Source organism: Oculina patagonica, chromosome 13 (assembly GCF_052425735.1).
Source record: "Oculina patagonica isolate OP01 chromosome 13, crgOcupat, whole genome shotgun sequence".
In the NCBI taxonomy this organism is placed as follows: domain Eukaryota; kingdom Metazoa; phylum Cnidaria; class Anthozoa; order Scleractinia; family Oculinidae; genus Oculina; species Oculina patagonica.
In genome coordinates, this window is record NC_135770.1 from 28343409 (window position 1) to 28371335 (window position 27927).

At 36.9% G+C, this 27927-nt stretch overlaps 2 protein-coding genes and 1 pseudogene across 2 annotated transcripts in view; 1 reads left to right on the top strand and 2 right to left on the bottom strand.

Moving 5' to 3' along the window:
* LOC144636241 (uncharacterized) overlaps positions 1 to 27927 on the bottom strand; it is a 79877-nt gene that overhangs the window by 11614 nt on the left and 40336 nt on the right. The gene's annotated exons all lie outside the window — the stretch shown is intronic.
* Positions 5635 to 6977, top strand: LOC144634797 (uncharacterized; annotated as a pseudogene).
* LOC144634796 (uncharacterized) lies at positions 6978 to 9147 on the bottom strand. Its single transcript, XM_078493832.1, has 2 exons — positions 8970 to 9147; positions 6978 to 8853 (listed from the first exon to the last, which is right to left on the bottom strand). Exons 1-2 carry the CDS (start codon positions 9080 to 9082, stop codon positions 7626 to 7628), a joined length of 1341 nt encoding a protein of 446 aa, XP_078349958.1. The 5' UTR covers positions 9083 to 9147; the 3' UTR covers positions 6978 to 7625.

Sequence of the window (27927 nt, forward strand, 5' to 3'; positions counted from 1 at the left end):
ACTACTAAAAAAGTCTACCAAAAATCCAGGTTGTCTACCTTGCCCAGATTTTGCACACGTTTATGGATGTAACAATCGGGGAAAATAATTACAACTCCAGGAAAAATCTTTGAATATAAGAAAATATTAATGATCATTCACCTACCTTGCAACTCGTCCCAAAATTCCGCCTAAACAGCACCTTCATAGCGAAAAAACACACGAAAAGTCGATTTATAATCATGCTGTTTGCTCCGACGATCGAGTTCGAACACTAGTTCCCAGACCCTATTCCGTGTTTTCGTCCGCCATTTTGAATTCTTATACGGATTACCGCTGTACACTCGTTCCCAGACTCCGGTTCCCGGTTCCCGGTCGTTCCTGGTTCCCGGTTCCCCGTTACCACTTTTAGTAGCATCCTAATTAATTCGAAATTTTCGTGGGAATGATTATCCTAATTCACGACACAACAAATTTAATTTCAATTTGACAGCCAAATACTGTTGAGTTTCGATTGAATTTCGCCAAAAATGAACGCAGTAAATTTCTGAGAACTTGCACATCAAATTTAAATAGGTTTGAAGACGAAAAGCCTTGATTATTCAGTAAAAAGTCATATTTTTCTTCAATCATTTGGGGCTACAATGTTTTCCCACGCCGTGACACGCTTCAATGACGCTGTCTCATCTCGGGTAGAAGGGTTGTGAATTCTGCATGTAAAGGCGGGCTAGGTTTTATCCCTTCTAGCCGGGTAACTCGGTTAGCCGGGGCACCCTCCCTCCATGTAAACAGGCCCTTAGTAACACTCAGTGGGAGGTTTGCGTAAGTCACAGTCTGCATGAGCTGTATTAGTGTGTAGAACCCTAGTAGAACGTAATATCTGGAATGTTTTCAAGATTGCATTATTACTAAATGACATAATGTTCTCAATTTATAAATATATTTCGCACAATACATGTAAAAATAAACGATTGAGCTAGACGACTAGACAATAAAATTTTTCAACACTAAGCAAAGTGCAGTCTTTTCGCAATACTCTTTATCAGGTAACTACTATTGTCAAGAAAATGGGCACAACTAGTTGTCCAATGATTAGGTATTTGTTTCATACCATTACTGTAATAGCAACTGATGAAGAATAGTAGTACTGACCCAAAGTATAAGGGCTGGAAAATACTGAAAACCATTTCAGCTGCGTTTCAAGAAATCCAAAAAAGCTTATGTTTTGCAGTATTTTGTTAATTTTGGGCGATTTTGTCGGGGAGGCGATAGATTTTCTCAAAGGATTAGTTAAATTTAGACAAATAAGAAATATTAGAATTTGAAGTTAAAAATTGGCCGACAGACACCAAACAGTCCCCTGACAACCTGGAGTGCGCTTTCGAGGGGGTCAACTGTTTGATGGTGTTTCCATTTTTTTCTTCAATCCCTTCTTTAAATCTCTTAAAATTTCATTCAAATTCAGGTAGAAGTCGTAGAACCCCACCTTAAGTTTTGTTCTTGTGAGAAAACAACAGAAGTCAAAAGTTGCGTGATATAACCAAGCATAGATTTTAATTCTCCCTCCCTTTCCCTCTCCTTAGCCTTTTACCCCCACCTGTCCCTCCCTTTCTACTTCCATCCTTCCCCTCCCTCCCCTCTCCTGCAGTATTTTACTCCACCCTATCCCATCGAGCTTTCTACTCCAATTACCTCCATCCTCACCAGCGTTTTGGGTGAATTTAGATGCTTGAAAATGCTATTTTCGGCCTTTTTCATTCAATTCAATGTTTGCATACATTTCCTGACAGTTTCAGTACCCTTTTTTCTTGGTTTTTCGTTTGTGCGCGTACTAATCTGTGCCAAGCAATTAGAGAATAACAGAAATTTGCCTTAATTTTGATCTCCTATACCAAGACCATAGAGTATAAACCGCTAATAAAACAAAACACACTTGATCATAATTCTCTGAGGCTATACACCTTGCAGTATTAACGTACTTACGAACTTGATAACAAGCCCCATGTCGTAGTAAGGATTTTTAGAAATAAGTTCACAATGGTTTGTTCCCAAAACGTTTTTTACTTTACAGAGGGTCTGTATATTGACCTGTAACTTATATATCGTATTGAAAAATTCAGAACTAACCGACTTCTGCCCGCTACCGTACCATATGTTGAAAAACTTTGCTTGTTCGAAACCGCAGCAAAATCGTTAGAGACAGAAAAGATACAGCCGTTTACTGGCAGTCTTTGAAAATCCTGAATTTCGTCAAAATGAGCCAAAATAAAGTTTTCAAATGTCCTTTATCAATATGGTTCTTATCTTCTTATTCAATTCTATGTCCTGCTTTTATGCAGTACTGTCCAACAAAGATTTCAATTTCCTCAAAGTTTCGGGACGAAAGGATTAAAAATATTTCGTGCAGAATGTAATTTGATTAAGTGAATGTTTTCACGTCTATAAATACTTCAAACAGTGAATGAAAATGAGAACCACTTTCAAATAGTTAATGCATAAAAACTAACAATCAGATCAGAATACAATGATTATTAATGCAAGGTCTTCGCTATTATGTCTCGGCAGAGATACTTCTTTTTTGCAAGTTCAAATGTATGCAAATTTCGTGTGAAATGTAATTTGATTCCACTGTCTTGTTTACAAACTCTTTCTGAAGAAAGTTGTATTTTCGTGAATAAAACCCATTGGCCTGTTTTATTTTCCTGATCATGCTTGTCTGTAATTTTTACAAAACATGTGGTCTTTTTTTCGGAACTTTAAGTTGTGCAAAAATTCCTGTTTTGAACACAGATGTCACTTCCGGAATTTCTCATCAAAAGATGTAGATTTCACCGCATTGCGTTTCGCCGCTTTATTTTAAAGGTGAACATATTAAAAACTCTTGCAATGCGTTTACAATTCGACTCAGACATTAGACAAGGATGTCGTGCAGTATTTTTGCGGCATCTTTCCATTATTTTATTTATTTTTTGTCAAAGCTTAGGGTAAAGAGAGACAAAAGTAGACGGCCAAAGTTTGGCAAGTCAGCCGGTTGTTTCGGCCTTCAAGTTCCACTCTTTTTCTGCCATGTCGGGTCATCCCTCAACGGGAAATAAATTTCCCCGATTCCAAAACTAAACTCAAAACGCTTGAATGACGAGCCAAAAAATAATTCATTTCTCGAATAAAAGATCGGAATATCCAGAAAATAACAGTACTAGTTCCTCATCAATTAAATCTTTCTTCGCAAGAGTTACATAATAGTCAAGAATAAAATCTTAAAAACACAATTTCAAACTATTCAAAACCAGATTAACGTGCGTCACACGACAGGCAAAATGTTTCAGATGAATTTTTTTATCGAAAACGAGACCAAGCAACCTTTTGAAATCGAAGACTTTCAAAGCCATGACATGCATTCAGGCCGTGATAAAATTTAATTAAAATAAAATTCAATTGGTATTTAATTGGTATGAAGTCATCTTTTCATTCGATAGCTTTACCGATCTCGTAAAAAAATTCCATTCAAGTTTACACCAATACTGTACATTGCCAATGTTTTGCTGACGTCTTGAGAAGTGTCTTACTAACGTCACCTGTCAAATCTAAAATATATTCAAAACATGTTGTGCAAACATTCTACTCTTTGTGACAGGCGACTTTGACGCCCAACTGTGCGGAAATGAAAATCGACATACTTCTTGCTAAATATATAAAAAAAAGTTTTAAAGTGGAGTCCGCCTCAAAAAAATGTACCGCCAGATCACACTGCTATTGCTCTCTCCTCCGCAGAGGTCTCTTTCGTGTTTCGGGCTGGGAAATAGGGAGAGGAACCAGCAAAGCGTCTAGTTTCAAAGTTTTCCACAAAAACATTGCGTGACATGAATGACGTTACCCCTTTTATTTACAAGAATAGCTTCAACTTGTCAAAGCAACTACAGTTTCACAATGGTGATAATTAGTACTTTAACCCTTAAGCTTTTTTCTCTGTCCTCCCACCGAAGCAAAGAAGAGAACCAGATTGCAGATTAGCCCAAAAGTCGACCCAGTGTGCCTACAAAGATTTACTTTCAAAACTGAAATGAAACCGATTGGCCCAGGCTATCTCCGTCGTTTTTGGCCGGCAGGAGACTATCGTCTAGGACGACCAAAGGGTAAATTATAAATCGGCCACGCCCGATTAATAAGTCCTTGACGGTTCTTGTCGTTTTTCGGTGCCTATTCATCTTCGGCATCTTTCTCATCCACCTCTCGTTCTGTCCTGTGTCTGTCATCACACGAAAGAAAAGCTGATTCTCAAAAAATCTGCCACAAAAGGAAATTGACAAAAACAATATGAAAACCATATATCGAAAGTTTCTTATTCTAAAATTTTATCATACGTCTTAATTCAGAGCTACAAAGAAGTTCCTCCTTTTGAGTTATTGATACTGTTCTTACAGTACCTCTTTCCACTAGCGAAATTTTACAAAATTCCTTCGCGGCGAAAAGGTAGCGCGAATCCAGAACAGACTCCAATCGAGAGTGGGTTAATTCTAGATTACTATTAATTAACTATTACAACATTCATTTTTAAAATAGTTTCCCAAGCCGACTAAGCTAACTAAACGTCGAGTGTATCTTTCAGTAAACAAAACATGCCGTTATGACGCCGGAAATCCAGCTCACGCATACTATACCCCGTGACTCACGCAAACCTCCGACTTACGTGCTACTACAGTCATTCCTTTCTAAACATTTATTTTTGACCACCACCGTACCTTTCTACCCAAAAAACTCATGAAACCGCCCGGTTTTAACCTGTTTTAACCTTTCAAAAATTAGAGCGTTCGAAACTAAATAAGATCCGTAATCACAAACAACATACAGCCGTTTACCAGCACTCTTTAAAACTCCTGAAACCCTTCAAAATCAGGCAAAATAAATCTTTGAAATAACCTTTATCAATGTTTCTTATTTTTTATTCAGTTCTATAAAATGCCTTTCATATACTACTGTCAAACAAAAATTTCAATTTCCTCAAAGTTTCAAGACAAAAGAATAACAAATATTTCGTGCACAATGTAATTTGATTAAGCCAATATTATCACGTCTAAAAATACTTCAAGCAATTCAGTGAATACCCGATTTTTTTTCGTATCAACGAAAACCACTTTCGAATAATCAATACATGAAAATAACAATAAGATCAAAAGGAAGAAAGGAACCTTTCTAATTATTTGAAGACTTTCAAAGCCGTGATATTATGCATCCAATCCGCGATAAAATTTAATTACAACAAAATCCAAGTTCTCATTTTGAAGTCCATTTTTTTCAGTTGATACCTTTATCCAACTTGTGAAAAATTCCATTCAAGTTCCTATTAATACTGTACATTCCCAATGTTTTGCTCAGGTCTTCAGAAGCGTCTTACTAACCAAATCTAAAATAATTCCAAAACATGCTGTACAAACACTCTACTCTTTGTGACAAACGACTTGACGACCAATTGTTCAGAAATGAAAATCGACACAGTTCTTGCTAAATAAAAAAAAAGTTTTACGGCGGAGTCAGGCTCAAAAAATATACCGCAAGATCACACCCCCATTCATAGTCAGAAACCAGCAAGCCATCTAGTTTGCTAAAAAAAACACTGCGTGACATCAATGACGTTACCTTTTTCATTTACAAAAATAGAGTGGTAAAGTGCTGACGTCACGGTTCCATGGTAACCAATTTCTTGGTTCTAAACAAACCTTCCTCGGTTCGATTACAGTGTAAGATGGCGTTACTTTCGATAGCTTCCCTTGTTTCTTTTTTCGCGGGAGAGCAGAAATCTATAGATAGAGGTGAAAACCATTGCAGATCCAGTCATGTAGAGAGCTTTGCGTATCTTCCTGGTGTTTTGAAAGGAGAAGTTCATGTAAGCATAAAGAAAACAATCTACAAGGTCACGGTATGTCAAGCCGAACTACGACGCCATATTTTTATAAGTTTGAGTTGACCATATTCTTTGCATTTGTTCGTTCAAGTATCTTAATGATGCAGTTATTGATCACGTTGATACTAAATTCCCATGTAACACAGTCATTGCAATCCTTACGTTCTTTTAGGTATTTTTAGACGAAGAATTGAAGATCCGCTCGACCGAGTGCGAATGCCCTCGGGGCGAATACAAGTGCAGTCACGCAGCAGCGTTGTTTATCTACGGAATACACAATCTAAGTCGAACAGACGTCGAGTGTAGCTGGAGGAAAAGAAAAACTGTACAGTGGACAGAGGCTGTAAACGAAATGTTTCCTCCTCCGAAGAAATACGCTTTATACAAAGAGCTTCGTGACTATCGGAAGTTTACCGGATTGTGCGTTTAGTGCCTTTACCTTACCAGTTAGAACAGTAGAAGACATAATTTTATCTGAACAATTTCTTTTACAACTTGGTGACGATCAGCTAACTTATTTTATGAACAATGTCAAACTTTCAAATGAGCAAATTCTTAGGTTAGGAAGGCTTACTGCAAGTAACTTTGGGGCTGTTCTTGCCGCAAAAAGAGTAACTCCTTCGTTATTAAAAAACTGCTTGGGGAGTACGATCTTAGTGGAGTGAACGCCATACAGTGGGGAGTCAACAACGAAGCAGAAGCTGTCAAAGAATTCGAGAAAAAAACAGGACTAAAAGTGAAGGAGACGGCAATCTGGCTGGATGAATCTGGGATTCTTGGAGCTTCACCAGATGGCTTAGTTGAAGCTAATGCAGTGCTTGAATCAAAATGCCCCTACACTCATAGAAACATGACCATCGAAGAGGCCATTAATTCGCCAAATTTCTGCCTGAAGAAAGATGAAGATGGAAATATTGTCCTCAAAAAGGACCATGCCTACTGGCATCAAGCATAGGGAGAGATGTATTTCTCTAAGAGAGATCTGTGTTACTTTGTAGTATGGACCACTAAAGACAATTCATGGGGAGAGAATCTAAACATTTTACAACGATTTTACTTTGCTCATATTTTCCCCAAGATAATTGAGGGTGAGCTGTAATGATTTTAATTTGTCTGGATAAGATCATCAAAATTATCCGGTGGATCTTAAATTATTAGAAGTTTGATTGAATTACCTGTTCAAGTTTTCTTCGTATGTTCCATTTCAATTTGTAAAATAAAAAATATTTTCTACAATAATTTATTTATTTTAATGTCTTAGTTATAGATATTCTTCATAGCTTATATGTTCAAAATTTCTAAAGAACGACAGAGTTACAAGTAATGGCATAATCAGTAAATAATCTGTAAGAGTTAAAGACTGAGGCTTTTGCTCTGAGGTTTAAAATGACATTTATTATACTCGATATACAACTTAAAATCAAAGTTTTCATACATGCTAAAATAATATCAAAGGCCTTAAGGAAGAGATACTCCCACACTAGAAAAATGAGGTAAGACTCCCTGGAAACAAAAAAAGAACAAAACAAATCTTTCCTTACTTGTTAGTAAACATGCACATATGTGGCAGTTTTAATTGTATCTCCACTGAGAGAGAAAGGTTGTATAAATATTTATGTGACACTAAATTCCCAGATAATTTTTTTCAACAAATAGTAAATCACTCATTTCATTCAATGAAACCATGGCAATTCCCCCCACAACTTAATAAAATTTAAACAGCCCCCATACACTTACAGGTAGATATCTATTCGAATTCTGTACCCTCACAACCCTCTTTTATCAGTGGAAATTGTAAGTTCACCAATGAAGTAATAACCTGAAACAGTTTGTCTGCATGACCCCTTAGCCAGGATGGAATAAAAGTAAGAATTTTAAAGTCTTTGATCCTGGCATTTGCTCTTTCTACATGGATTCTGCATTTGGCAATAGACTTGGTAGCTTTTACTTCACTTGAGGTAAATTTCCCATTATTCAGGAATGGTGGAATGTTCACTGCTACACCATCTGGTACAATATCTTGAATAAGAAAACCCTTGTCTGCTATAACTAAATCCCCAGTTACAAACTGCTTTAAAATTCCAGAATGTTCTACAATAAATTTGTCTGACACTGACCCTGGGAACAATTTACTTACATAAGTAATCACTCCATTAGGAGCTACACCCACTATGGCCTTAAAAGAATTCATGCCTCTGTATGTGGAATAGGTGGCATTCTGAAGGCTCATTAACCCTGGTGTGGCAATTTCAACATCTGTGCAATCAATGATAACCCTACAGTTACCAAATAAAGAAAATGAAGACGGAGCACAAGACTTATTCTTGTCCCTGGAAGGCATACTGCTCATTAAATCCTCAAAAAACAAACTGTGCAAAACATGAACAAAAGTCAAAACAATGTTTGTTACAGTTGTAACACAACAGCCAAATAATTGTGCCAAGTGAAGGTTGGTATAGTTCTGTCTTAATTTCATAAGTGTGATAAATACCTGATCTTCCAACTTTATAGAATCGACTCTCCACCCATAATAATAGTTAATATTGTCTTTAAATCTAGAAATGTAATTGACAACAATTTGGAAGACGTCTTTAGTTGGGAGTCCAGTTTCCATTCTTAAGACTTCACAATCCATGGCGGCAACAGAATATCTTGTTCTTTGGTAGACTTGTTGCTCCTTAAGTTCTCTCAGTAGTTCCTTCTTTAAACAGTCTAATTCGGCTTCTAGAATTGTCTGGCTGGCAGAAGCAACTTTTTCTTCGTCAGTTCTCGAGTCCGTTGACTCTTCAAGTTGGAGTTCTGATTCTGTGTTACTAGTACTCGTCACTGTGCGCTTTCTTTTCTTTCTTGGAGAAGTCGGTGCAAATATTTTGTTTACGTTCCAGGCAAACAATTCTGGTCCACGATTTTTGTCTCCATCGCGGAAATGACAACTACATACTCTTGAGTAGGAATTAGGATCGCGATCACCTCTCCTGAAAGGCAAGTTCGGTGATTAATGGAATGCTATACGGTAACAATCACACGCGTAATTCCTGTTGATGCATCTAATTTAAACAAAATCGCCTACAAGATGCCGTGTTAAACGTACCTGATGCGGTCCTTCCAGCGTTTATATTGTTTCTCATCCTTGGGAAAACGAAAAAACTGACAGGTATGGCTTTCCGACTGATGATTGCAGTCGGGGACAAAACACTGCACCATAGTTGATGATGTCGGGCGACGAACGTCACCGAAAAACAACGTTTAAATACAATCCAGTTCTTCGTCAAGTTGTCAAATCAAAGAAGGTAACGTTTTCAAATTATAGACGAATGTTTTGAGCTAAATAGTAGCACTGAGCGCGACTAAGACCACAGCAAATGTGCTTCGATGCGGTTCGAGCTCTCTTTGTTATGGTTCGTTCGGTTCGTTCTTACATTGTTTAGAACCACAAAATTAGTTACCATGGAACCGTGACGTCACACTTTACCACTCTATAACTTTAACTTGTCAAAGTAAGTGCAATTTCACAATGGTGAATATCAGTACAGTATGGGGCCCAGTTCTCGGCCGGGTCCAGTTCTCGGCCACTTTGTGTTTAACGCGTTTTTTCACACTCCAGTTGAATTAAAAGAAAAAGGTATTTCCTTCAAACGATAGACTGATTCATGTGCTTTAAGTATCTTGAGTTTGATCGTTCAATTCGATATAGAAAGCTCACACGTCGAGTTTACGCGGAGGTAGGTGAATTTGCATTCCCGAAAAATTTGTTTGTTTACGGCTCCTTAAAATTCATGGATGTAGTTAAATTCGTATTTTATCCAAAAGCCCCCACCATACGAGCTAATTTTTGGCATGTAAAACGTAGAATAATTCAGCTTTCTGCTTTAGTTAACTTTTCGTTGAACCGTTGTATTTTTTGGTCTTAATTTACTTCGAAATCTTTTCTTGCGACGTTTGCGTATTTGCCAGTTCTCGGCCACCCTGCTCGCTATCACAGCTTAGCGCTTGGTTTTTAATATAATTTCATCTGCTGCTGCCAGAATGAAAGAAATAAATGTTTTAAAAATAAAGTTCAATCTTATCTCTAAGTTTTGAGCTGACTCTTGTCTTGTCTATTATTTCTACAACACCTAAATCTTTCAAGACCTTTTCACTGCAAAATAAACCATCTAAATGCACGGGTCGCACAATGCGGTTTTGCCAGAACCTGCACGTAGGCAACTAGGCGCGTTAAAATCCTTTTTTTCTAAAGTAAAACAAAGCCTCATAAAAATAATTTGGGATCGATATAACATAGATAGGTTTACAGAGTAATTTTATGACTGTGAAAATTAATTGAGCATTTTTTTTTACAGATAATTACGCACAAGCTTTTTAGTGGCCGAGAACTGGGCCAAGGTGGCCGAGAACTGGGCCCACAAATGGAGCTTTTATTTTTATTATTGCTCGGGCAAATTAATTTTTGACCGGTCGATAGCTTTACACCAAAAAGCTGAATAATGTAGCTAGCTCTGGGAGAAATTTCAAGTTCCTGCGGTTCTTCTGAGGTAAGAAATACAAGTTTACGTCAAAAGTGGCCGAGAACTGGGCCCCATACTGTACTTTGCCCCGTAAGCTTTTTTCTCTGTCCTTCCGCCGAAGCAAAAAAACACAACCTGATTACACATTAACCCAAAAGTCGACCAAGTGTGCCTGCAACGATTTCCTGTCAAAACTAAAATGAAAACCATTGCGGTATGCGTCACCCGTAGCGGTTTTGTAGCAACCCCAAGCTATCCCCGTCTTTTTGGCCGACAGGAGACTATGCTCTAGGACGACCAAAGGGTAAACTATAAATCGGCCACGCCCGATTAATAAACAGAAAAGTCCATTTAAAGGTCGAACTTTGGACTTGTGCTCAGACAGTTCTGTTATGAGATCTTTCGCAAAACAAGAAATATTTTTACCTGAGGGGGTTACAGACTTACTAATTTTTTACTTGGAATTATTTGAAGATTTATTTCTATTAAATTGTGTGACTAAGTGATGGGTTTATGATATTGGCTGTGGTCACATCTAGGCTACTATTCTCACTAGGCTAAACACGCTCAAAAGCCAAAATTTACCACGATGCGCTACCTAAAATTCCCAGCGTGACCCAGGGGAGTACACGGCATTCCCACAAACCTCACCCTTCTATTTAAGAGCAGCCTACTTGATAATTCAGCAAGTTCTAGTAAAGTTTAGGTCTAGGGAACCCTTGCTAGGAGATTTCGCACCACCCTCCTCTCTGCAGCGATGGAACATATTCCCTCATGGTCTGCCGACTCGCAAAGCCTCGGGCCGATTCTCCCATATCTTAGTGCATCTCGGTCCATTTGGCTTTGTGTGTGGGTGGACCTGGTGAGAATATATTACTAACTATAGTTAAGACGGGCATAACTATAGTTAGCTATTTCGGTAATGTGACCGCTTCTCTGTTCACCCTAACAATAGTTAGAAAATTTACGCTTCGCTGATAGAAAAATAATACAGACTAACTATAGTTACACCCAAGCAGGATTCATGGGTTAGTTTAAAGTTTACGAACGAATAACCAATCAGGGACGAAGGATAATCCGAATAAATTCATTGTGTCCAACAATTCAGACAACAAATGAGGATCTTGATAAATAGATTGTTATATTTCGGTATAAGCTATACCATCATCAGACTAATAAAATTAACATACAAGCTAGATCTTAAATACTGTGAGTGAGATGAACATAAATTTGCAAAACAAAGCGTGAAGGGAAGGGGAAGAAGAGAAACAACATTCCAAGAAATTTCGTATCACCAATGTTAGCAAAAATAAAGCTTGAATTTTTCGGCGTCAAGTATCCATACTTCATTTTATTTTCTTCAACACCGAGATGCCGTGCAAAAATTGAAAAAAATAGAGGAACAACTAGATTAGATCAACAACAAGGGCTGTCATGAACTAATTTAAAATTCGAAATTATTCAAATTCTAATCAATAATTCTAATGCTTATTTGCATGCAAAACCAGTAACGCAAAACCATGATTTTATGATTTCAATTTTCAGGCCTGGAAAGTCCTGGAATAAAGTCGTGGAAATGATGTTGATCATGATAGAAATATAAATACACAGTGGTTTTTGTAAAGAAAACAAGGTAAAAACGTATCAGAAACCAAAATAATTTTTTAAACAGTCTAAGAAAATGGTCAGATTTAGGTCATGGAAAACTTTGAAAAGTCATGAAAAGTCATGGAATTTCAAAAAGTGAAAGACGTATGAACCCTGATGATAACATTGATGTCTGCTTTTGCATACAGTTTGCCTTGCATAATGAGTCATAATTTTTAATTCTTGAAATGAAGCTGTCAGTGTGAATACTGCATATGTATTAAACAAAAATGTGGCTGGTATTTATGATAAAACTGTACATGGTGAGAAAAACATATATTTTTGTTGTTTTAAAGATGTTACCCAACTTACAGAGTGGAGCCGCTTGACTAAAAAATAAAAAATAGAACCTAAAGCACCAGTTTTTGTGACAAAATGTGCATATGTTTCTCATCAGGAGCTGAGAAAAAAGCAAACAAGAATCAAAGTGGCTATAAAAAGTTCTCTTTGAATTGAATGTTGAAAAATTTTTCACTTGTTCGCTAACCTAATTAACTAGTGAAAATATTTTTCAACACTCAAAGAGAAATTTTGTATCTTTTCACAGCCAAGTTATTTGCTGTACGCATGTATCACAAAAAAATACAACAACATTTTTGTATTTAAATATATCTTGTTTGCTTTGTTTGTTAATGATATTTTGTTTTATGAGCACAGGTATAACAGTATACACACCATTCCATATACTGCTGTTTATGAATATTCAATAAAGGTAATAGTACTGTAGTAGCCTTGAATTTTTTTTCAGGCTAAAAAATATGCAATTGCTTACACACTGTGAGGATCACATCATTTATTTCATCATTATCCGCAGATCACATATATGTCTTTCATATATTCATTATGTCAGTACTAATGCTCTTAAGTATATCAAAAAGGACCAAAAATAGTCCATAAATCATTTCCAATAACAGGCGTAGACTGATTGTTACAGATTTCTGTTGGCAATCGCCGATAACAGTGAATTGTCATATTATTGTTGCACCTCTTCTATGTTGAACTAGATATGGCCTTAGCAGTTTTTAAAGGTTATATTTTGCTCTTAATAGTCTTCTATAATTACACTATTATGATTGCTTAACACTTTATTTATATGTGATGATGCACGTGTATGATTAACCCCACTTCATTAGAAATTTGCCATTTTGATTCTTTCATGCGAGCCACTCAAGGTTGCTTTTTACGTTTGTTACGTCATAATGACCAAGAAATCAAAATTTTTAAAGTTTATTTGCCATAAGCATAAATATATCACTGTATGATAGTGTTGCCCCAACAAACAAATGAAAGCTAACCGCAAGCAAACCAGGGTGGAACTAACCGCAAGCAAACCGGGGTGAATCTAGCCGCAAGCAAACCTGTGTGAAAGCTATCCGAAAGCAAACTGGAGTGAAACTAACCGCAAGCAAACCGGAGTGGAGCTAACCGCAAGCAAACAGGGGCGGATCTAACCGCAAGCAAAATGAAGTTGAGCAAACCGCAAGCAAACCTGACAATCCAGCCCATAATTCCAACTCGAAAATTTAATTTGACATCCAAGACTAATCAACTTTATTTCAAATCCATACAAGCTCTTATAGTACGCTTTGGTTATAAACAAAATGAATGGCGAACATGAGCAATTTTGAGTCATTCTGTGCCCACCGAGTAATACGAAAAGCTTCCAGGAACGCTAATTGTGACAGCATCCTCTCAAAACGAGAATCGATTTCCCTACCATTTTTGCTTTGTTTTCCATTGCTTTATTTGCTTTAAACATAAGCTTATATGAAACAGCTTGAGATGAAATTATTACGTTTGGCAATGTGTGGAGCTCTACTTCAGGTACTTTGTAGCGTACATACTGTTTAGTTTTGGTGTTCCTATCATCAGAAAAATAAGCAAATATGACAAAAGCGTTTCGTAATGCTTCGCGATCGCTTCGCAGTCGGTTAACATTTTGAAGCGATGACGTAAGTCAACGCTTATTGTCATCGTGCGAGTGGACCCGATCTGTCCGGACGTCTGTTTCAGTCTGTTTCGCGTGTTCGACCGATCAAAACCGAATAGAAGACGAAGCATTGGGTAGAACACAAGCAAAATACTCCCTGGCAGTTAGAACTCAACTTAGAAGGACTAATTCAAAGTATAAACGAAAGAGGCATTACATTTAATGAGTTGTTTTAGATTTCGTAAACAGAAAAAAAGAAAATAAAAATTTCTGTTACACCGGTGCTTTGTATTTTAATACAAAATACAAAGCACCGGTGTAAATATTACAAGACTATTGCATTTACTCGATTAAACGCCGCGGTGTTTATTAAATTTTTCCTGATTCTAGTGCGGCGTTTTATTCAAATTTAATTTATTTCTTGCAAACACTAGTATAGTAACTGAGCATTTGAAACTTAAAAACAGAAACCTTTTTTAGTGCTTGTCTAAAAAGTCATTTTTAATATCTTAAAACATTACAATCAAGGAAAAAATTTTAACAAATGCCAAATAATGACTTAAAATATATTGACATTGTGACAAATTCTCCCAACTGCTACTATAAGAAATATATGAAGACCAGTAAGGAGAATCTCTATGTTGATAGCCTGACTGTTCTTAAAGGATTAGCATTCGTATTCCAGCTGCTGTTTTTCTACCAAAATCATTTAGTTCGGTTTGTGATAATGCTGGGGTTTTCTTCAATTTGGGTGCTGCGAAAGAAGCATGCCAAAGAAGCTAAAAGATCCAATTGCACGATAACGTCGATAACGGATGAGATAGAATAACAGTCTACTTGCAAGAAAACATTTGAGTTTAACTCGAGTTCACATTTTCATTCAAGATTTATGTTTTCCTGATCTACACCAGCCACTGTTATAAGTTGTTAATACTTAACTTAACATGGAAAGTACATATCAACCATATTGTAACCAAAATAGCTAAAACAACCGGTATTTTGTATAAAGCAAGACACTTCCTTCCTTTCCCTACGCTGAGAACTCTTTACTACTCATTAATCTATCCATATCTTAATTATGGTAATATAATATGGGGAAATACATACCCCTCGAGATTAGAATCAATAAGAAAATTACAAAAAAAGATTATCCGAATTATTTCATTTTCAGATTTTAGAGATCATACTCGTCCACTCTTTAAGAATCTATCTATTTTACCAATTGATGATTTGAACAATGAAGCCATAGCTTTATTTGTTTTTAAATATTTTACGCAAGCACTTCCAGCAACATTCAGCCATTTTTTCAAGCCAAATGATCATTTCCATAGCTATAATACAAGATCATCTTCAAAAATCCACAAAGAACAGGCACGTACAAACTATAAGAAATATTCTATTAAATTTAAAGGGTGTGAAATTTGGAACAACCTTCCTATATTAATCAAAAACGCTAAATCATTTGTTATTTTTAAGAAAAAAATTAGAAAATATTATCTTGATTTACTACCTTAATTTATCTATATAGCCTTTGTAGGTATATAAGTATAATAGTTTTACAAGCCTTTTACATGTTGATTATATATTAGTTGTTTTATACCCTTAAACATATAAAGGGCTCTCCTTGTTAAGCCCACAAGGGTTTTTCGAGAGTTCCTGCTCTACTCCATCATATTTGATAAAAATAAATGTATCAACGACATGTCATTAGGCTTAATTGTAGAGCGAAATAAAGATTGATTGATTGATTGATTGATTGATTGATACTTACTGTGACTTGCGGTTCCAAAATAACGTCTTTTTGTAAGTTTCGCGGTAGGACAACCTGTAAACATAAAAACAAGACTTAAAAACACCTTTTAAAAAATGCTTTTTTATATCTATGATATTTGCTTTTGTTTAAAATAACTATTAACAAGGCTTATTTTAATCAAAAGCAAATATCGTGGACATTAAAAATATTACAACAACTATGATCAGATAGTCCACTCAATCGTCCACAATCGATGGGTAGTCAAACAGGATCGACGGTCCAGGTATCAAAGTAACATTTATCTGGCAAAATATTGTAATAAACTAGAAGTGTTCGAGTTGAAGCGACTATGTTTAAATATTTTTTAGACATAAAACGGCCTAAAAATAAAGCATGAAAGTATAAACAATTCGAGCTCCTTTAATTTAAAAACTTTAAAGTGGAACTACTCATAGGCGTACGGGCACCCTCGGACCTAAGGGTCAGAGACCTTATCCCCGCCCCCCCCCCCCCCCCAAGAAAAAAATGACAGGCGCCGAAAGCCGCATAAAGAGGCATATAAATAAATGGACAACAAAATGTGCATTAAAATAGTTGTGTATAAAACTTGCTTGCTTGTTTGCTTAAGGAAATTATAGTTCTTTAATTAATTTCGAGGTGTAGCCTGAAGATGGCAATGCACCGTATTCTTTTTCTTCAGAAATGTTTTGTTTATCCACTCTAGTTAACCAAAAATTTAAGTAATTTGGGGGAGCCAATTTACATTGTTTTTGCCCCACTTAAAAGTTAAACAAAAGCGTATAAAATATTTAGGGGTAAATGGGTTAAAACATTTCGTTTAGAGTCAAAAGCATTATGTTCATCACATTTGCAACAGTTTTGTTTCAAGGTCTTACACTGGATCCACCGTTATCGTCAATTTCCTACTGACTTCAAAATGATTGCAATTAAATTAAACTGAGGAGTCAACAGTCACACAGAATCAGCGAGAGAAATCGAACATGATTATAGTAATTTGCGAGAGGAAACTAAAGCATAGAAATGAGAAATTTTGACTTTTAAAGTTTGGTATATTTCTAATACTTTTTTGTTGATATAATGTTAAGATTTAATAAAAAATAAAGATAAGATGTTCTACATGACACGAGCATGGGACAAAGAAAAATTCTGAGTCCCCGACGGGAATCGAACCCATGGCCTCCCAGATACCGGTTGGGCGCTCTAACCAACTGAGCTACGAGAGACTCGTTGTGAGCTGGGCCATTTTACTAGGTTGATATGTGACACGCGTCCTGCATACTGCTAGGATCAGCAATGTCGAATTCATCAAGTTTTGTAGTAAATAATAAAGATGGTAAATTTTAAGCTCGGTAATAAATAATAAAGATAAGATGTTCTACATGACACGAGCATGGGACAAAGAAAAATTCTGAGTCCCCGACGGGAATCGAACCCATGGCCTCCCAGATACCGGTTGGGCGCTCTAACCAACTGAGCTACGAGAGACTCGTTGTGAGCTGGGCCATTTTACTAGGTTGATATGTGACACGCGTCCTGCATACTGCTAGGATCAGCAATGTCGAATTCATCAAGTTTTGTAGTAAATAATAAAGATGCTAAATTTTAAGCTCGGTAATAAATAATAAAGATAAGATGTTCTACATGACACGAGCATGGGACAAAGAAAAATTCTGAGTCCCCGACGGGAATCGAACCCATGGCCTCCCAGATACCGGTTGGGCGCTCTAACCAACTGAGCTACGAGAGACTCGTTGTGAGCTGGGCCATTTTACTAGGTTGATATGTGACACGCGTCCTGCATACTGCTAGGATCAGCAATGTCGAATTCATCAAGTTTTGTAGTAAATAATAAAGATGGTAAATTTTAAGCTCGGTAATAAATAATAAAGATAAGATGTTCTACATGACACGAGCATGGGACAAAGAAAAATTCTGATGTTAAGATTTGTCAGCTTGTTTTCTGTTTTTGTTTTCTGTAGGCCTGTTTCCCGAGTTCCAAGCATTTTGCTAAAAAAAGTTCGGTCCTTTGGGCCGGGGGCCCAAATAAATTCTTTTCAAATTGACCAAGAATGCTTGAGTGCTAAAACGATTAAAAAGGCCATAAAATTATTGCTTCTGCAGTGAGCAGCTTGCTTGGATTGATAATTTGTTGGAAATCAATTTTAAGCGTCCGAGTTTTTCATTTATCAATTTGCGCAAAATTTTGTCAGGTGGCCTTGGTTGGAGTAGTCACAGAGTAAATGTCTGTTGATTTCAAGGAAATCTCAGTAAAGGTCCTGAAGTTCGTTTTGGCGGCGCATAGTTTTAAACGCAAAACAAATGAAATCAAAGATAAAACGTGTGAGTAATCTCCTCATGATAACGAATAATGATTGACTGGTAATCACAAGGTAAACACGAGACAGAAAATACATAACAGGGACGGACCATTATTTTCCTGGAAAGAGAGAGAGGGGGAGGGGGGTATGAAAAACTTCCCTCTGCAAACATTTTTTCGAATCACAAACTTTTTTTATACACGTCGTTTTTGAAAGTAATTTATTTTGTATTTTAGGCCCTGTAATCAACTTATTTCAATATTTTTTATACCCCTCATCCCGAAAAATAATGGTCCTTCCCTTACAAGGTCAACTAAACATCTAGGATTTCAGAACTTTCGCTTTACTAAAGGTAGCATCCTGTCACAACGAGAATCGATTTCCCTCCTTTTTAAGCATCTAAAAGGAGAGAAATCGATTTTAATACGAGGGAGATTCGCCTTTTAACCGCGCAGCGAGCTCAGAAGTGTGAACGGCAACAACGAAAGCCTCCGATTATATGACTCGCGTGACATTCACTTGCGGTCTAAGAAATCGTGTGACGTTTTTTGTGAGCGACTACCAAGATTAATTATGAATTTTTATGGGCAGAAATGCAGTAAATTTTTTTAAAGCGCGGTTGAAACTTCTAAGAATTTCTTGTCAATGCGTTATGTGCTTAAATTTAAGGTGGCTCGACCCAGTTTTTTTCTAGCGATACCTATCAACTTTGAAACCCTCATACTTAACGGGATTAATGTCAATGACATATCCACTATATCACATGGATTACATATAGACTGAACTACAATATGATATAAATTTTTGGGAGATCGGAATGAATATCACGTGACAATGACGTCACACAGGTTTTTGCTCTTAATTGAATTTTAGCCCTTAACCGCATTTTCTCTCGAGATCCTCCACGCTACGTATACCTTGGGTGTTTGCCTTCAGCTCTGCGGAGTTTCATCGAAATCTACAAGAGGAATTTTGAAATATCTTGGAATTTGTTTTTAGATGGTATAATTTATGCGTAAAATAAAGACAAGACTTCATATAAAGAAAATTACTTCTTTTTTGATGTTTAATGAGAGGCTATAGCCCTCATTCCTTTTAAAAATGTCCCATATCCGATATCCAAACCGTAAGAAGTAGGTAGACTTGCGCGATTTCAAAAAATATGAAATATATGAATCATAGTGAAGCTCAATGTTTAGCTCTCTTTACCAATTTTACGCCTACTTTCGCCAAAAACGCGATTATTTCAAAACTCGTCGATGTATTTTCCCCAAAATTTTTCAGGGTGGCAATTGATCAGTACACTACACAATCCCTGAATTTCATGCTCATTGAAAACTTCTAAGGTTGTCTAATATAAACGCAAAATTGAGTAAATATTGAAACGATCTTGTAGTTTTGAATAATTTTGTGCTCTGGGATTTCCTATTGTTTCGAGTTGCGCATAGCATCGAATTCCTGTGCACCACGCGTGGAATAACTACGCTTGGCTACCTTCCGAAAGCTTACCGAAATCTTTCCGAAATATAGAAAAATAGAAAAGAAATTGTCACGCCACAACTTTTCTTGTGTGGTCGACGTCTCAGCTGAGTTGAAAGTTAAAAATGCTGAGAACAAGAAATGCAGAACAAAAAAAGGCCGCCGTACTGAATGCTACGCTAAAGAGATTTAAACATCAAAAGAAAGAAAGTGTAAACGAGGTAAGTTTCTGAGTACGCTGTCAAGTCATGTGTAAATGACTGGAATTGCATCAAAACATAACCAGCTTTGAGTTTCATTCATTCATTATTGTTTACTTGAACTCGAGAATATTACCATATTCCGAAAGATTTCGGTAAGCTTTCGGAAGGTGGCCAAGCGTAGTTTTTTCACGCGTGGTGCACAGGAATTCGATGTTGTGCTCAACTCGAAACAATAGGAAATCCCAGAGCACAAAATTATTCAAAACTATGAGATCGCTTCAATATTTACTCAATTTTGTGTTTATGTTAGACAACCTTAGAAGTTTTCAATGAACATGAAATTCAGGGATTGTGTAGTGTACTGATCAATTGCCACCCTGAAAAAGTTTGGGGAAAATTCATCGACGAGTTTTGAAATAATCGCGTTTTTGGCGAAAGTAGGCGTAAAATTGGTAAAGAGAGCTAAACATTGAGCTTCACTATGATTCATATATTTCATATTTTTTGAAATCGCGCAGGTCTACCTCTTTTTACGGTTTGGATATCGGATATGGGACATTTTTAAAAGGATTGAGGGCTATAGCCTCTCATTAAACATCAAAAAAGAAGTAATTTTCTTTATATGAAGTCTTGTCTTTATTTTACGCATAAATTATACCATCTAAAATCAAATTCCAAGATATTTCAAAATTCCTCTTGTAGATTTCGATGAAACTCCGCAGAGCTGAAGGCAAACACCCAAGGTATACGTAGCGTGGAGGATCTCGAGAGAAAATGCGGTTAAGGGCTAAAATTCGATTAAGAGCAAAAACCTGTGTGACGTCATTGTCACGTGATATTCATTCCGATCTCCCAAAAATTTATATCATATTGTAGTTCAGTCTATATGTAATCCATGTGATATAGTGGATATGTCATTGACATTAATCCCGTTAAGTATGAGGGTTTCAAAGTTGATAGGTATCGCTAGAAAAAAACTGGGTCGAGCCACCTTAAGCAAACAATAATAGGCAGTGGGGCTTGAGATGAAATTTTTGCGTTTGGCGATGAGTTGAACCCAACATCGATCAGAGCTTTAAAAACAATGAAAAGAGTTTCTCAATGTTTGCAGTCCTTTTATGGTTTTTAATCAGTTTATACTTAACAATGGTCAAATCTTATTTTTTCTCAAAACAACAATATCAAATCAGGTACAGCAGGTCTCGAGAAATAAGGGAACGATCATAAAAGGAAAAAGTTGACAATGAAGCAAATTCTCCCAAATGGTACTATAAGAAATGTATGGAGACTAGTAAGGAGGATCTGTTTGTTGACAGCACGGCTGTGCTAAAATGAAATAAAAATTTTTGTACTCCTAGCTGTCCCGTGATCCCTACAATTGCAATTACATTACAATTGGCAATTTACTAAACAATTTTATTTTAATTTAAAACGGCAAGTTGAGAGCTTAAAGACAGACAGATCTCTCGTTCCGATTACAGAGACAGATTTACATCCCGGTACTGGTTCAATCCCGGGCTCAATACGTGCGCTAAAATTGTACATATAGATTTTCATGTTGAGAAACAAATAGCTTAAAATAAACATCTAAGGAAGGACAATGAAAGTTGGAGAACATGAAAACAGAAATTAAAGAACCTTTGAAATGATCAAGAAAAGTTAAACAATGTTGTCAAGCAAGCATAAAATTAGGGTCTTTTCCCTCGATGGCCAGCTGTGTTTTCAATACGGTTTATTTGTTATCCTGCAGTCAATGGCATTTAAATACTTTTCAAACTACCCGAACAATGTTGTCAAGAAAGCACAGCTTTTAGAGGCTTTTGCCCTAATGGAGTTCGTTTTATGAATCATCTTTCCCTTGTGCTCATAGACATGCATTAATTACGTTGTACATCACTTTATCACTCAAAACTTCAATTCTCCTTAGTAATCACCGTACATTCACTTTAATGTTAGTTATGATAATTTAGCAATGCATCAAGACAGTATGCTGTAGTTGATGACTTTCTCTGTTCTTTTCACTTCTCTGCTCGACTATGTATTGCTTTTGAAAGGAAAGTTAAGATGTTCATATCTCTTGGCGTTGAAAAACTTGAGTGAAAACAAAGGTGGCACTTACCTTAACAGACGCTGATGTTGGTGCTGGTTGATTGGTTTTCCGGCAAAATCTATAATGATAGAAAAATTAGGATAGTTGCGGCAATACAAATCTCTTAGAATTCAGTAAATTGTTTTTGATTATTTGAAGCGAAGGAATAGTTCCAACGCTGTGGGATGCCATTTGTGATATTAAAACCTAAAAGTTTCGGAACTCAGTAGGTTTTAATATTTCGGCTTTTACTGTTTATGTAAGTAACGGATGAAGACTGCAAAAACAACGATCCGAATGAACCGCTGAGTGAACAGCCTGACATGTGCATAAGCACGTGAAAGGTCTGAACAAACAGACTGAGCAGACGAAGGTCGAAAGTGCAGAAAACCATCCATAAGACTGACTGAGTAGAGGGTTTACTGACTAGATGGTAAAGAAAAAAGTCCTAATAGTTATGTTTGTGTAAGTAACCGACACAATGGGTGGCTATGGTGGTTTACTTAGTAGTGACCTGTTATCCCTATTTAATTTTATCGCTTAGGTAAATTACCATTGTTAGTTAAATTGAAGAAATTATAATAGTGAGCTCACTATAAGTTTTCCTGGATCGGAGTAGATTGTCATGAAAGCTCAGAAAGTCTGCCATTCTCGTCAGGGGCACAGTGACAGACCCCTTAGAGAGATAATTATTTCGCAAAGAGTAAGCTAGAAAAAAAAAAAAAAAAAAAAAAAAGGGGGGGGATAAGCGCGCGCGGGAAGACGTTACATTGATCTTTTATCCGTATTGTAACGTATCGATAAACTGAAAGCCAAATCAGCGTAAATCTCTCTAAACCACGTTTCAAACTGTGGTACCACAGCTGGCCCTACGTGGCTGAGCTAACTGTTATCAATCTGTACCGATGAAACGTTAACAAAATGTTAAAATAAGGCAAAATGTAATGACCTAAGTTATAAATGTTCGTTGAATGTGTTTATAATAAATGATGAGATTATATTACTAATAAGTGCCGTAAACTAAATAAGCTGTCGCAGCTGCTATGTTTTAAACATTGTTGTTAGGATTAAATTTGGTAAATTAAATCTTTAAAAACAAAAATAACAAACTCACCATCGGAAAAACCGAGCGCTTGGTACGGAACAAACTCTCTTGGCTGTTTACATTTGTTTGCTCGCGAGGGCTGTTTGTACGCGCGTGCTTTGGTTTATTTGAACGTCTGCATCTTGCGCGCGCGCAGCCTGGGCTCCAAAGAGAGTCGATATTAGCATAGCTCGCGATTCAATTAAAGCGAGGGAATAATAATTTCAACGTCGTGGAGTGCTACTTATATTAAAGAAATTTCGGAAATTCGGCTGCTAACTTGCTGACTATCTATTGGTTTTTACTTCAGCGGTAGAAATATGTTGTTTACTGATACAAGAAACTATTCCGTTTAAATTATATTACCTTCAGTTTAAAACTAACTTACTTTATACCTAACAAAATGGCAAATACCACAAAAAGTTATCGAGCCATGAGGGACCTTCCCAGATACATCCTACCGCTTTTACAGGACCCAGACTTTCTCAAGGCTGGCTTCCTGTGGGTACAAAAAAAAACAATAAAAAGTGCTGTTCTACAAACATGCTCGTCTATCTCAAGGGCGAGTAGAGGTCTGACACAGCTGACCCACGGGGACTGCATCTTAGGTTGGACATGGTCCGCCATATGGTGGGATATTGATCCGGCATATGGTTTAAAGCAAATTGTTTTTGATTATTTGAAGCGAAGGAATAGTTCCAACGCTGTGGGATGCCATTTGTGATATTAAAACCTAAAAGTTTCGGAACTCAGTAGGTTTTAATATTTCGGCTTTTACTGTTTATGTAAGTAACGGATGAAGACTGCAAAAACAACGATCCGAATGAACCGCTGAGTGAACAGCCTGACATGTGCATAAGCACGTGAAAGGTCTGAACAAACAGACCGAGCAGACGAAGTCGAAAGTGCAGAAAACCATCCATAAGACTGACTGAGTAGAGGGTTTACTGACTAGATGGTAAAGAAAAAAGTCCTAATAGTTATGTTTGCGTAAGTAACAGATTCAATGATTGGCTATGGTGGTTTACTTAGTAGTGATCTGTTGTCTTTATCGCTTAGATAAATTACTATTTTAATTTAATTAAGGAATTTATAATAGTGAGCTCACTAATAAGTTTTCCTGGATCGGAGTAGATTGTCATGAAAGCTCAGAAAGTCTGCCATTCTCGTCAGGGGCACAGTGACAGACCCTTTAGAGAGATAATTAATTCGCGAACTGTAAAGCTAGAAAACAGGATAAGCGCGCGCAGGAATACGTTATATTGATCTCTTTTTCGTATTGTAACGTACCGTTAACTAAAAGCCAAATCAGGGAAAATCTCTCTAAAACCACGTTTCAAACTGTGGTACCACAGCTGGCCCTACGTGGCTGAGCTAACTGTTTTCAATCTATACCGATGAAACGTTTACAAAAAGTTTAAAACCAGCAAAATTCTAATGACCTAAGTTAGGAAAGTTCGTTGAATGTGTTTAACAACTGATGGTGAAATTACATTACTAAAAATTGCCGTAAACTAAATAAGCTTTCGCAGTTATGTTTTAAACATTGTTGTTTGCATTAATTTGGTAAATAAAATCTCTTAAAAACAAAAATAAATAACTCACCATCGGAAAAGACTGAGCGCTTGGCACGGAACAAACTCGCTTGGTCGTTTTCATTTGTTAGCTCGCGACGGTTGGTTGTACACGCGTGCTTTAAATTTCAACGCTCGCATCACGCGTGCGCGCGCAATCTGGGCACCAAAAAGAGTGGGTATTAGCATAGCGCGCGGTTAAAATTAAGTAAGAGAAACGTTTTTACGTCACATGATAATACTTTGATATTAAAAACCAAGAGTTTTATGAAATTCGGCTACGTTACTTGACGACTGGCTATTGGGTTTTACTTGGTAGTAACAGGTTGTCTTTACAAAATGCTATTTCTTGGTATATTATCTTCGGTTTAAAACTAAATTATTTTATACCTCACAAAATGGCAAAGTCCACTAAAAATTGTCGGGCCATGAGTTCCTTCCCGGATACATCCAACCGTCTTTACAAAGAAACTGAGTGCCATAGACAAACCATTTCTTTGTGGGTACTAACAAGGTCGTTTTATAGACCTATTCGCCTATCTCGAAACGAAAAGAGGTCTAGCACAACTGACCCACGGAGGACTGGATCTTGAGTTGGTCATGGTCCGCCATATGGTGGGATCAAGATCCGGCATATGGTTAAAGCAAATTGTTATTTTGATTTTCCTAAGCGAAGGAATAGTTCCAACGCTGTGGCATGCCATTTATGATATTAAAACCAAAAAGTTTCGGAACTCTATAGGTTTTAATATTTCGATAAAATTAAATAGGGACAACAGATCACTACTAAGTAAACCAACATAGCCACTCATTGCGTCGGTTACTTGCACAAACATAACTATTAGGACTTTTTTCTTTACCATCTAGTCAGTAAACCGTCTAGTCAGTCAGTCTTATGGATGGTTTTCTGCACTTTCGACCTTCGTCTGCTCAGTCTGTTTGTTCAGACCTTTCAGGTGCTTATGCACATGTTTGGCTGTTCACTCGGCAGTTCATTCGAATCGTTGTTTCTGCAGTCTTCATATCCGTTACTTACATGAACAGTAAAAGTCGAAATATTAAAACCTATAAAGTTCCGAAACTTTTTGGTTTTAATATCATAAATGGCATGCCACAGCGTTGGAACTATTCCTTCGCTTAGGAAAATCAAAATAACAATTTGCTTTAACCATATGCCGGATCTCGATCCCACCATATGGCGGACCATGACCGACTCAAGATCCAGTCCTCCGTGGGTCAGTTGTGCTAGACCTCTTTTCGTTTCGAGATAGGCGAATACGTCTATAAAACGACCTTGTTTCGACTTGTTTGTACCCACAAAGAAATGGTTTGTCTACGGCACTCAATTTCTTTGTAAAGACGGTTGGATGTATCCGGGAAGGAACTCATGGCCCGACAATTTTTAGTGGATTTTGCCATTTTGTTAGGTATAAAATAATTTAGTTTTAAACCGAAGATAATATAACAAGAAACAGTTTTTTTTGTAAAGACAACCTGTTACTACCAAGTAAAACCCAATAGCCAGTCGTCAAGTAACGTAGCCGAATTTCGTAACAAAAAAAAAAAACATTTTTTGGATTTTTTATATCAAGGATTTATCCAGAGACGTCAAAACTTTTCCCTCACTTAATTTTAACCGCGCGCTATGCTAATACCCACTCTTTTTGGTGCCCAGATTGCACGCGCACGCATGATGCGAGCGTTCAAATTTAAAGTACGCGTGTACAACAAACCGTTGCGAGCTAACAAATGAAAACGACCAAGCGAGTTTGTTCCGTGCCAAGCGCTCAGCTTTTTCCGATGGTGAGTAAATTATTTTTGTTTTTAAGAGATTTAATTTACCGAAATTAAATCCTAATAACAATGTTTAAAACATAACTGCGAAAGCTTATTTAGTTTACGGCAATTTTAGTAAAGTAATCTCATCATCAATTGTTAAACACATCCAACGAACTTTCCTAACTTAGGTCATTAGATTTTTGCCGGTTTTAAACTTTTTGTAAACGTTTCATCGGTATAGATTGTAAACAGTTAGCTCAGCCACGTAGGGCCAGTTGTGGTACCACAGTTTGAAACGTGGTTTAGAGAGATTTACCCTGATTGGGCTTTTAGTTTATCGATACGTTACAATACGGATAAAAGATCAATGTAACGTCTTCCCGCGCGCGCTTACCCCCTTTTTTTTTTTTTTTTTTTTTCTAGCTTACTCTTCGCGAAATAATTATCTCTCTAAGGGGTCTGTCACTGTGCCCCTGACGAGAATGGCAGACTTTCTGAACTTTCATGACAATCTACTCCGATCCAGGAAAACTTATTAGTGAGCTCACTATTATAATTTCTTCAATATAACTAACAATGGTAATTTACCTTAGCGATAAAATTAAATAGGGACAACAGATCACTACTAAGTAAACCAACATAGCCACTCATTGCGTCGGTTACTTGCACAAACATAACTATTAGGACTTTTTTCTTTACCATCTAGTCAGTAAACCCTCTACTCAGTCAGTCTTATGGATGGTTTTCTGCACTTTCGACCTTCGTCTGCTCAGTCTGTTTGTTCAGACCTTTCACGTGCTTATGCACGTGTTTGGCTGTTCACTCGGCAGTTCATTCGAATCGTTGTTTCTGCAGTCTTCATATCCGTTACTTACATGAACAGTAAAAGCCGAAATATTAAAACCTATAGAGTTCCGAAACTTTTTGGTTTTAATATCATAAATGGCATGCCACAGCGTTGGAACTATTCCTTCGCTTAGGAAAATCAAAATAACAAAGGGCCAGCTGTGGTACCACAGTTTGAAACGTGGTTTAGAGAGATTTACCCTGATTGGGCTTTTAGTTTATCGATACGTTACAATACGGATAAAAGATCAATGTAACGTCTTCCCGCGCGCGCTTACCCCCCTTTTTTTTTTTTTTTTTTTTTTCTAGCTTACTCTTCGCGAAATAATTATCTCTCTAAGGGGTCTGTCAATGTGCCCCTGACGAGAATGGCAGACTTTCTGAGCTTTCATGACAATCTACTCCGATCCAGGAAAACTTATTAGTGAGCTCACTATTATAATTTCTCCAATATAACTAACAATGGTAATTTACCTTAGCGATAAAATTAAATAGGGACAACAGATCACTACTAAGTAAACCAACATAGCCACTCATTGCGTCGGTTACTTGCACAAACATAACTATTAGGACATTTTTCTTTACCATCTAGTCAGTAAACCCTCTAGTCAGTCAGTCTTATGGATGGTTTTCTGCACTTTCGACCTTCGTCTGCTCAGTCTGTTTGTTCAGACCTTTCACGTGCTTATGCACGTGTTTGGCTGTTCACTCGGCAGTTCATTCGAATTGTTGTTTCTGCAGTCTTCATATCCGTTACTTACATGAACAGTAAAAGCCGAAATATTAAAACCTATAGAGTTCCGAAACTTTTTGGTTTTAAT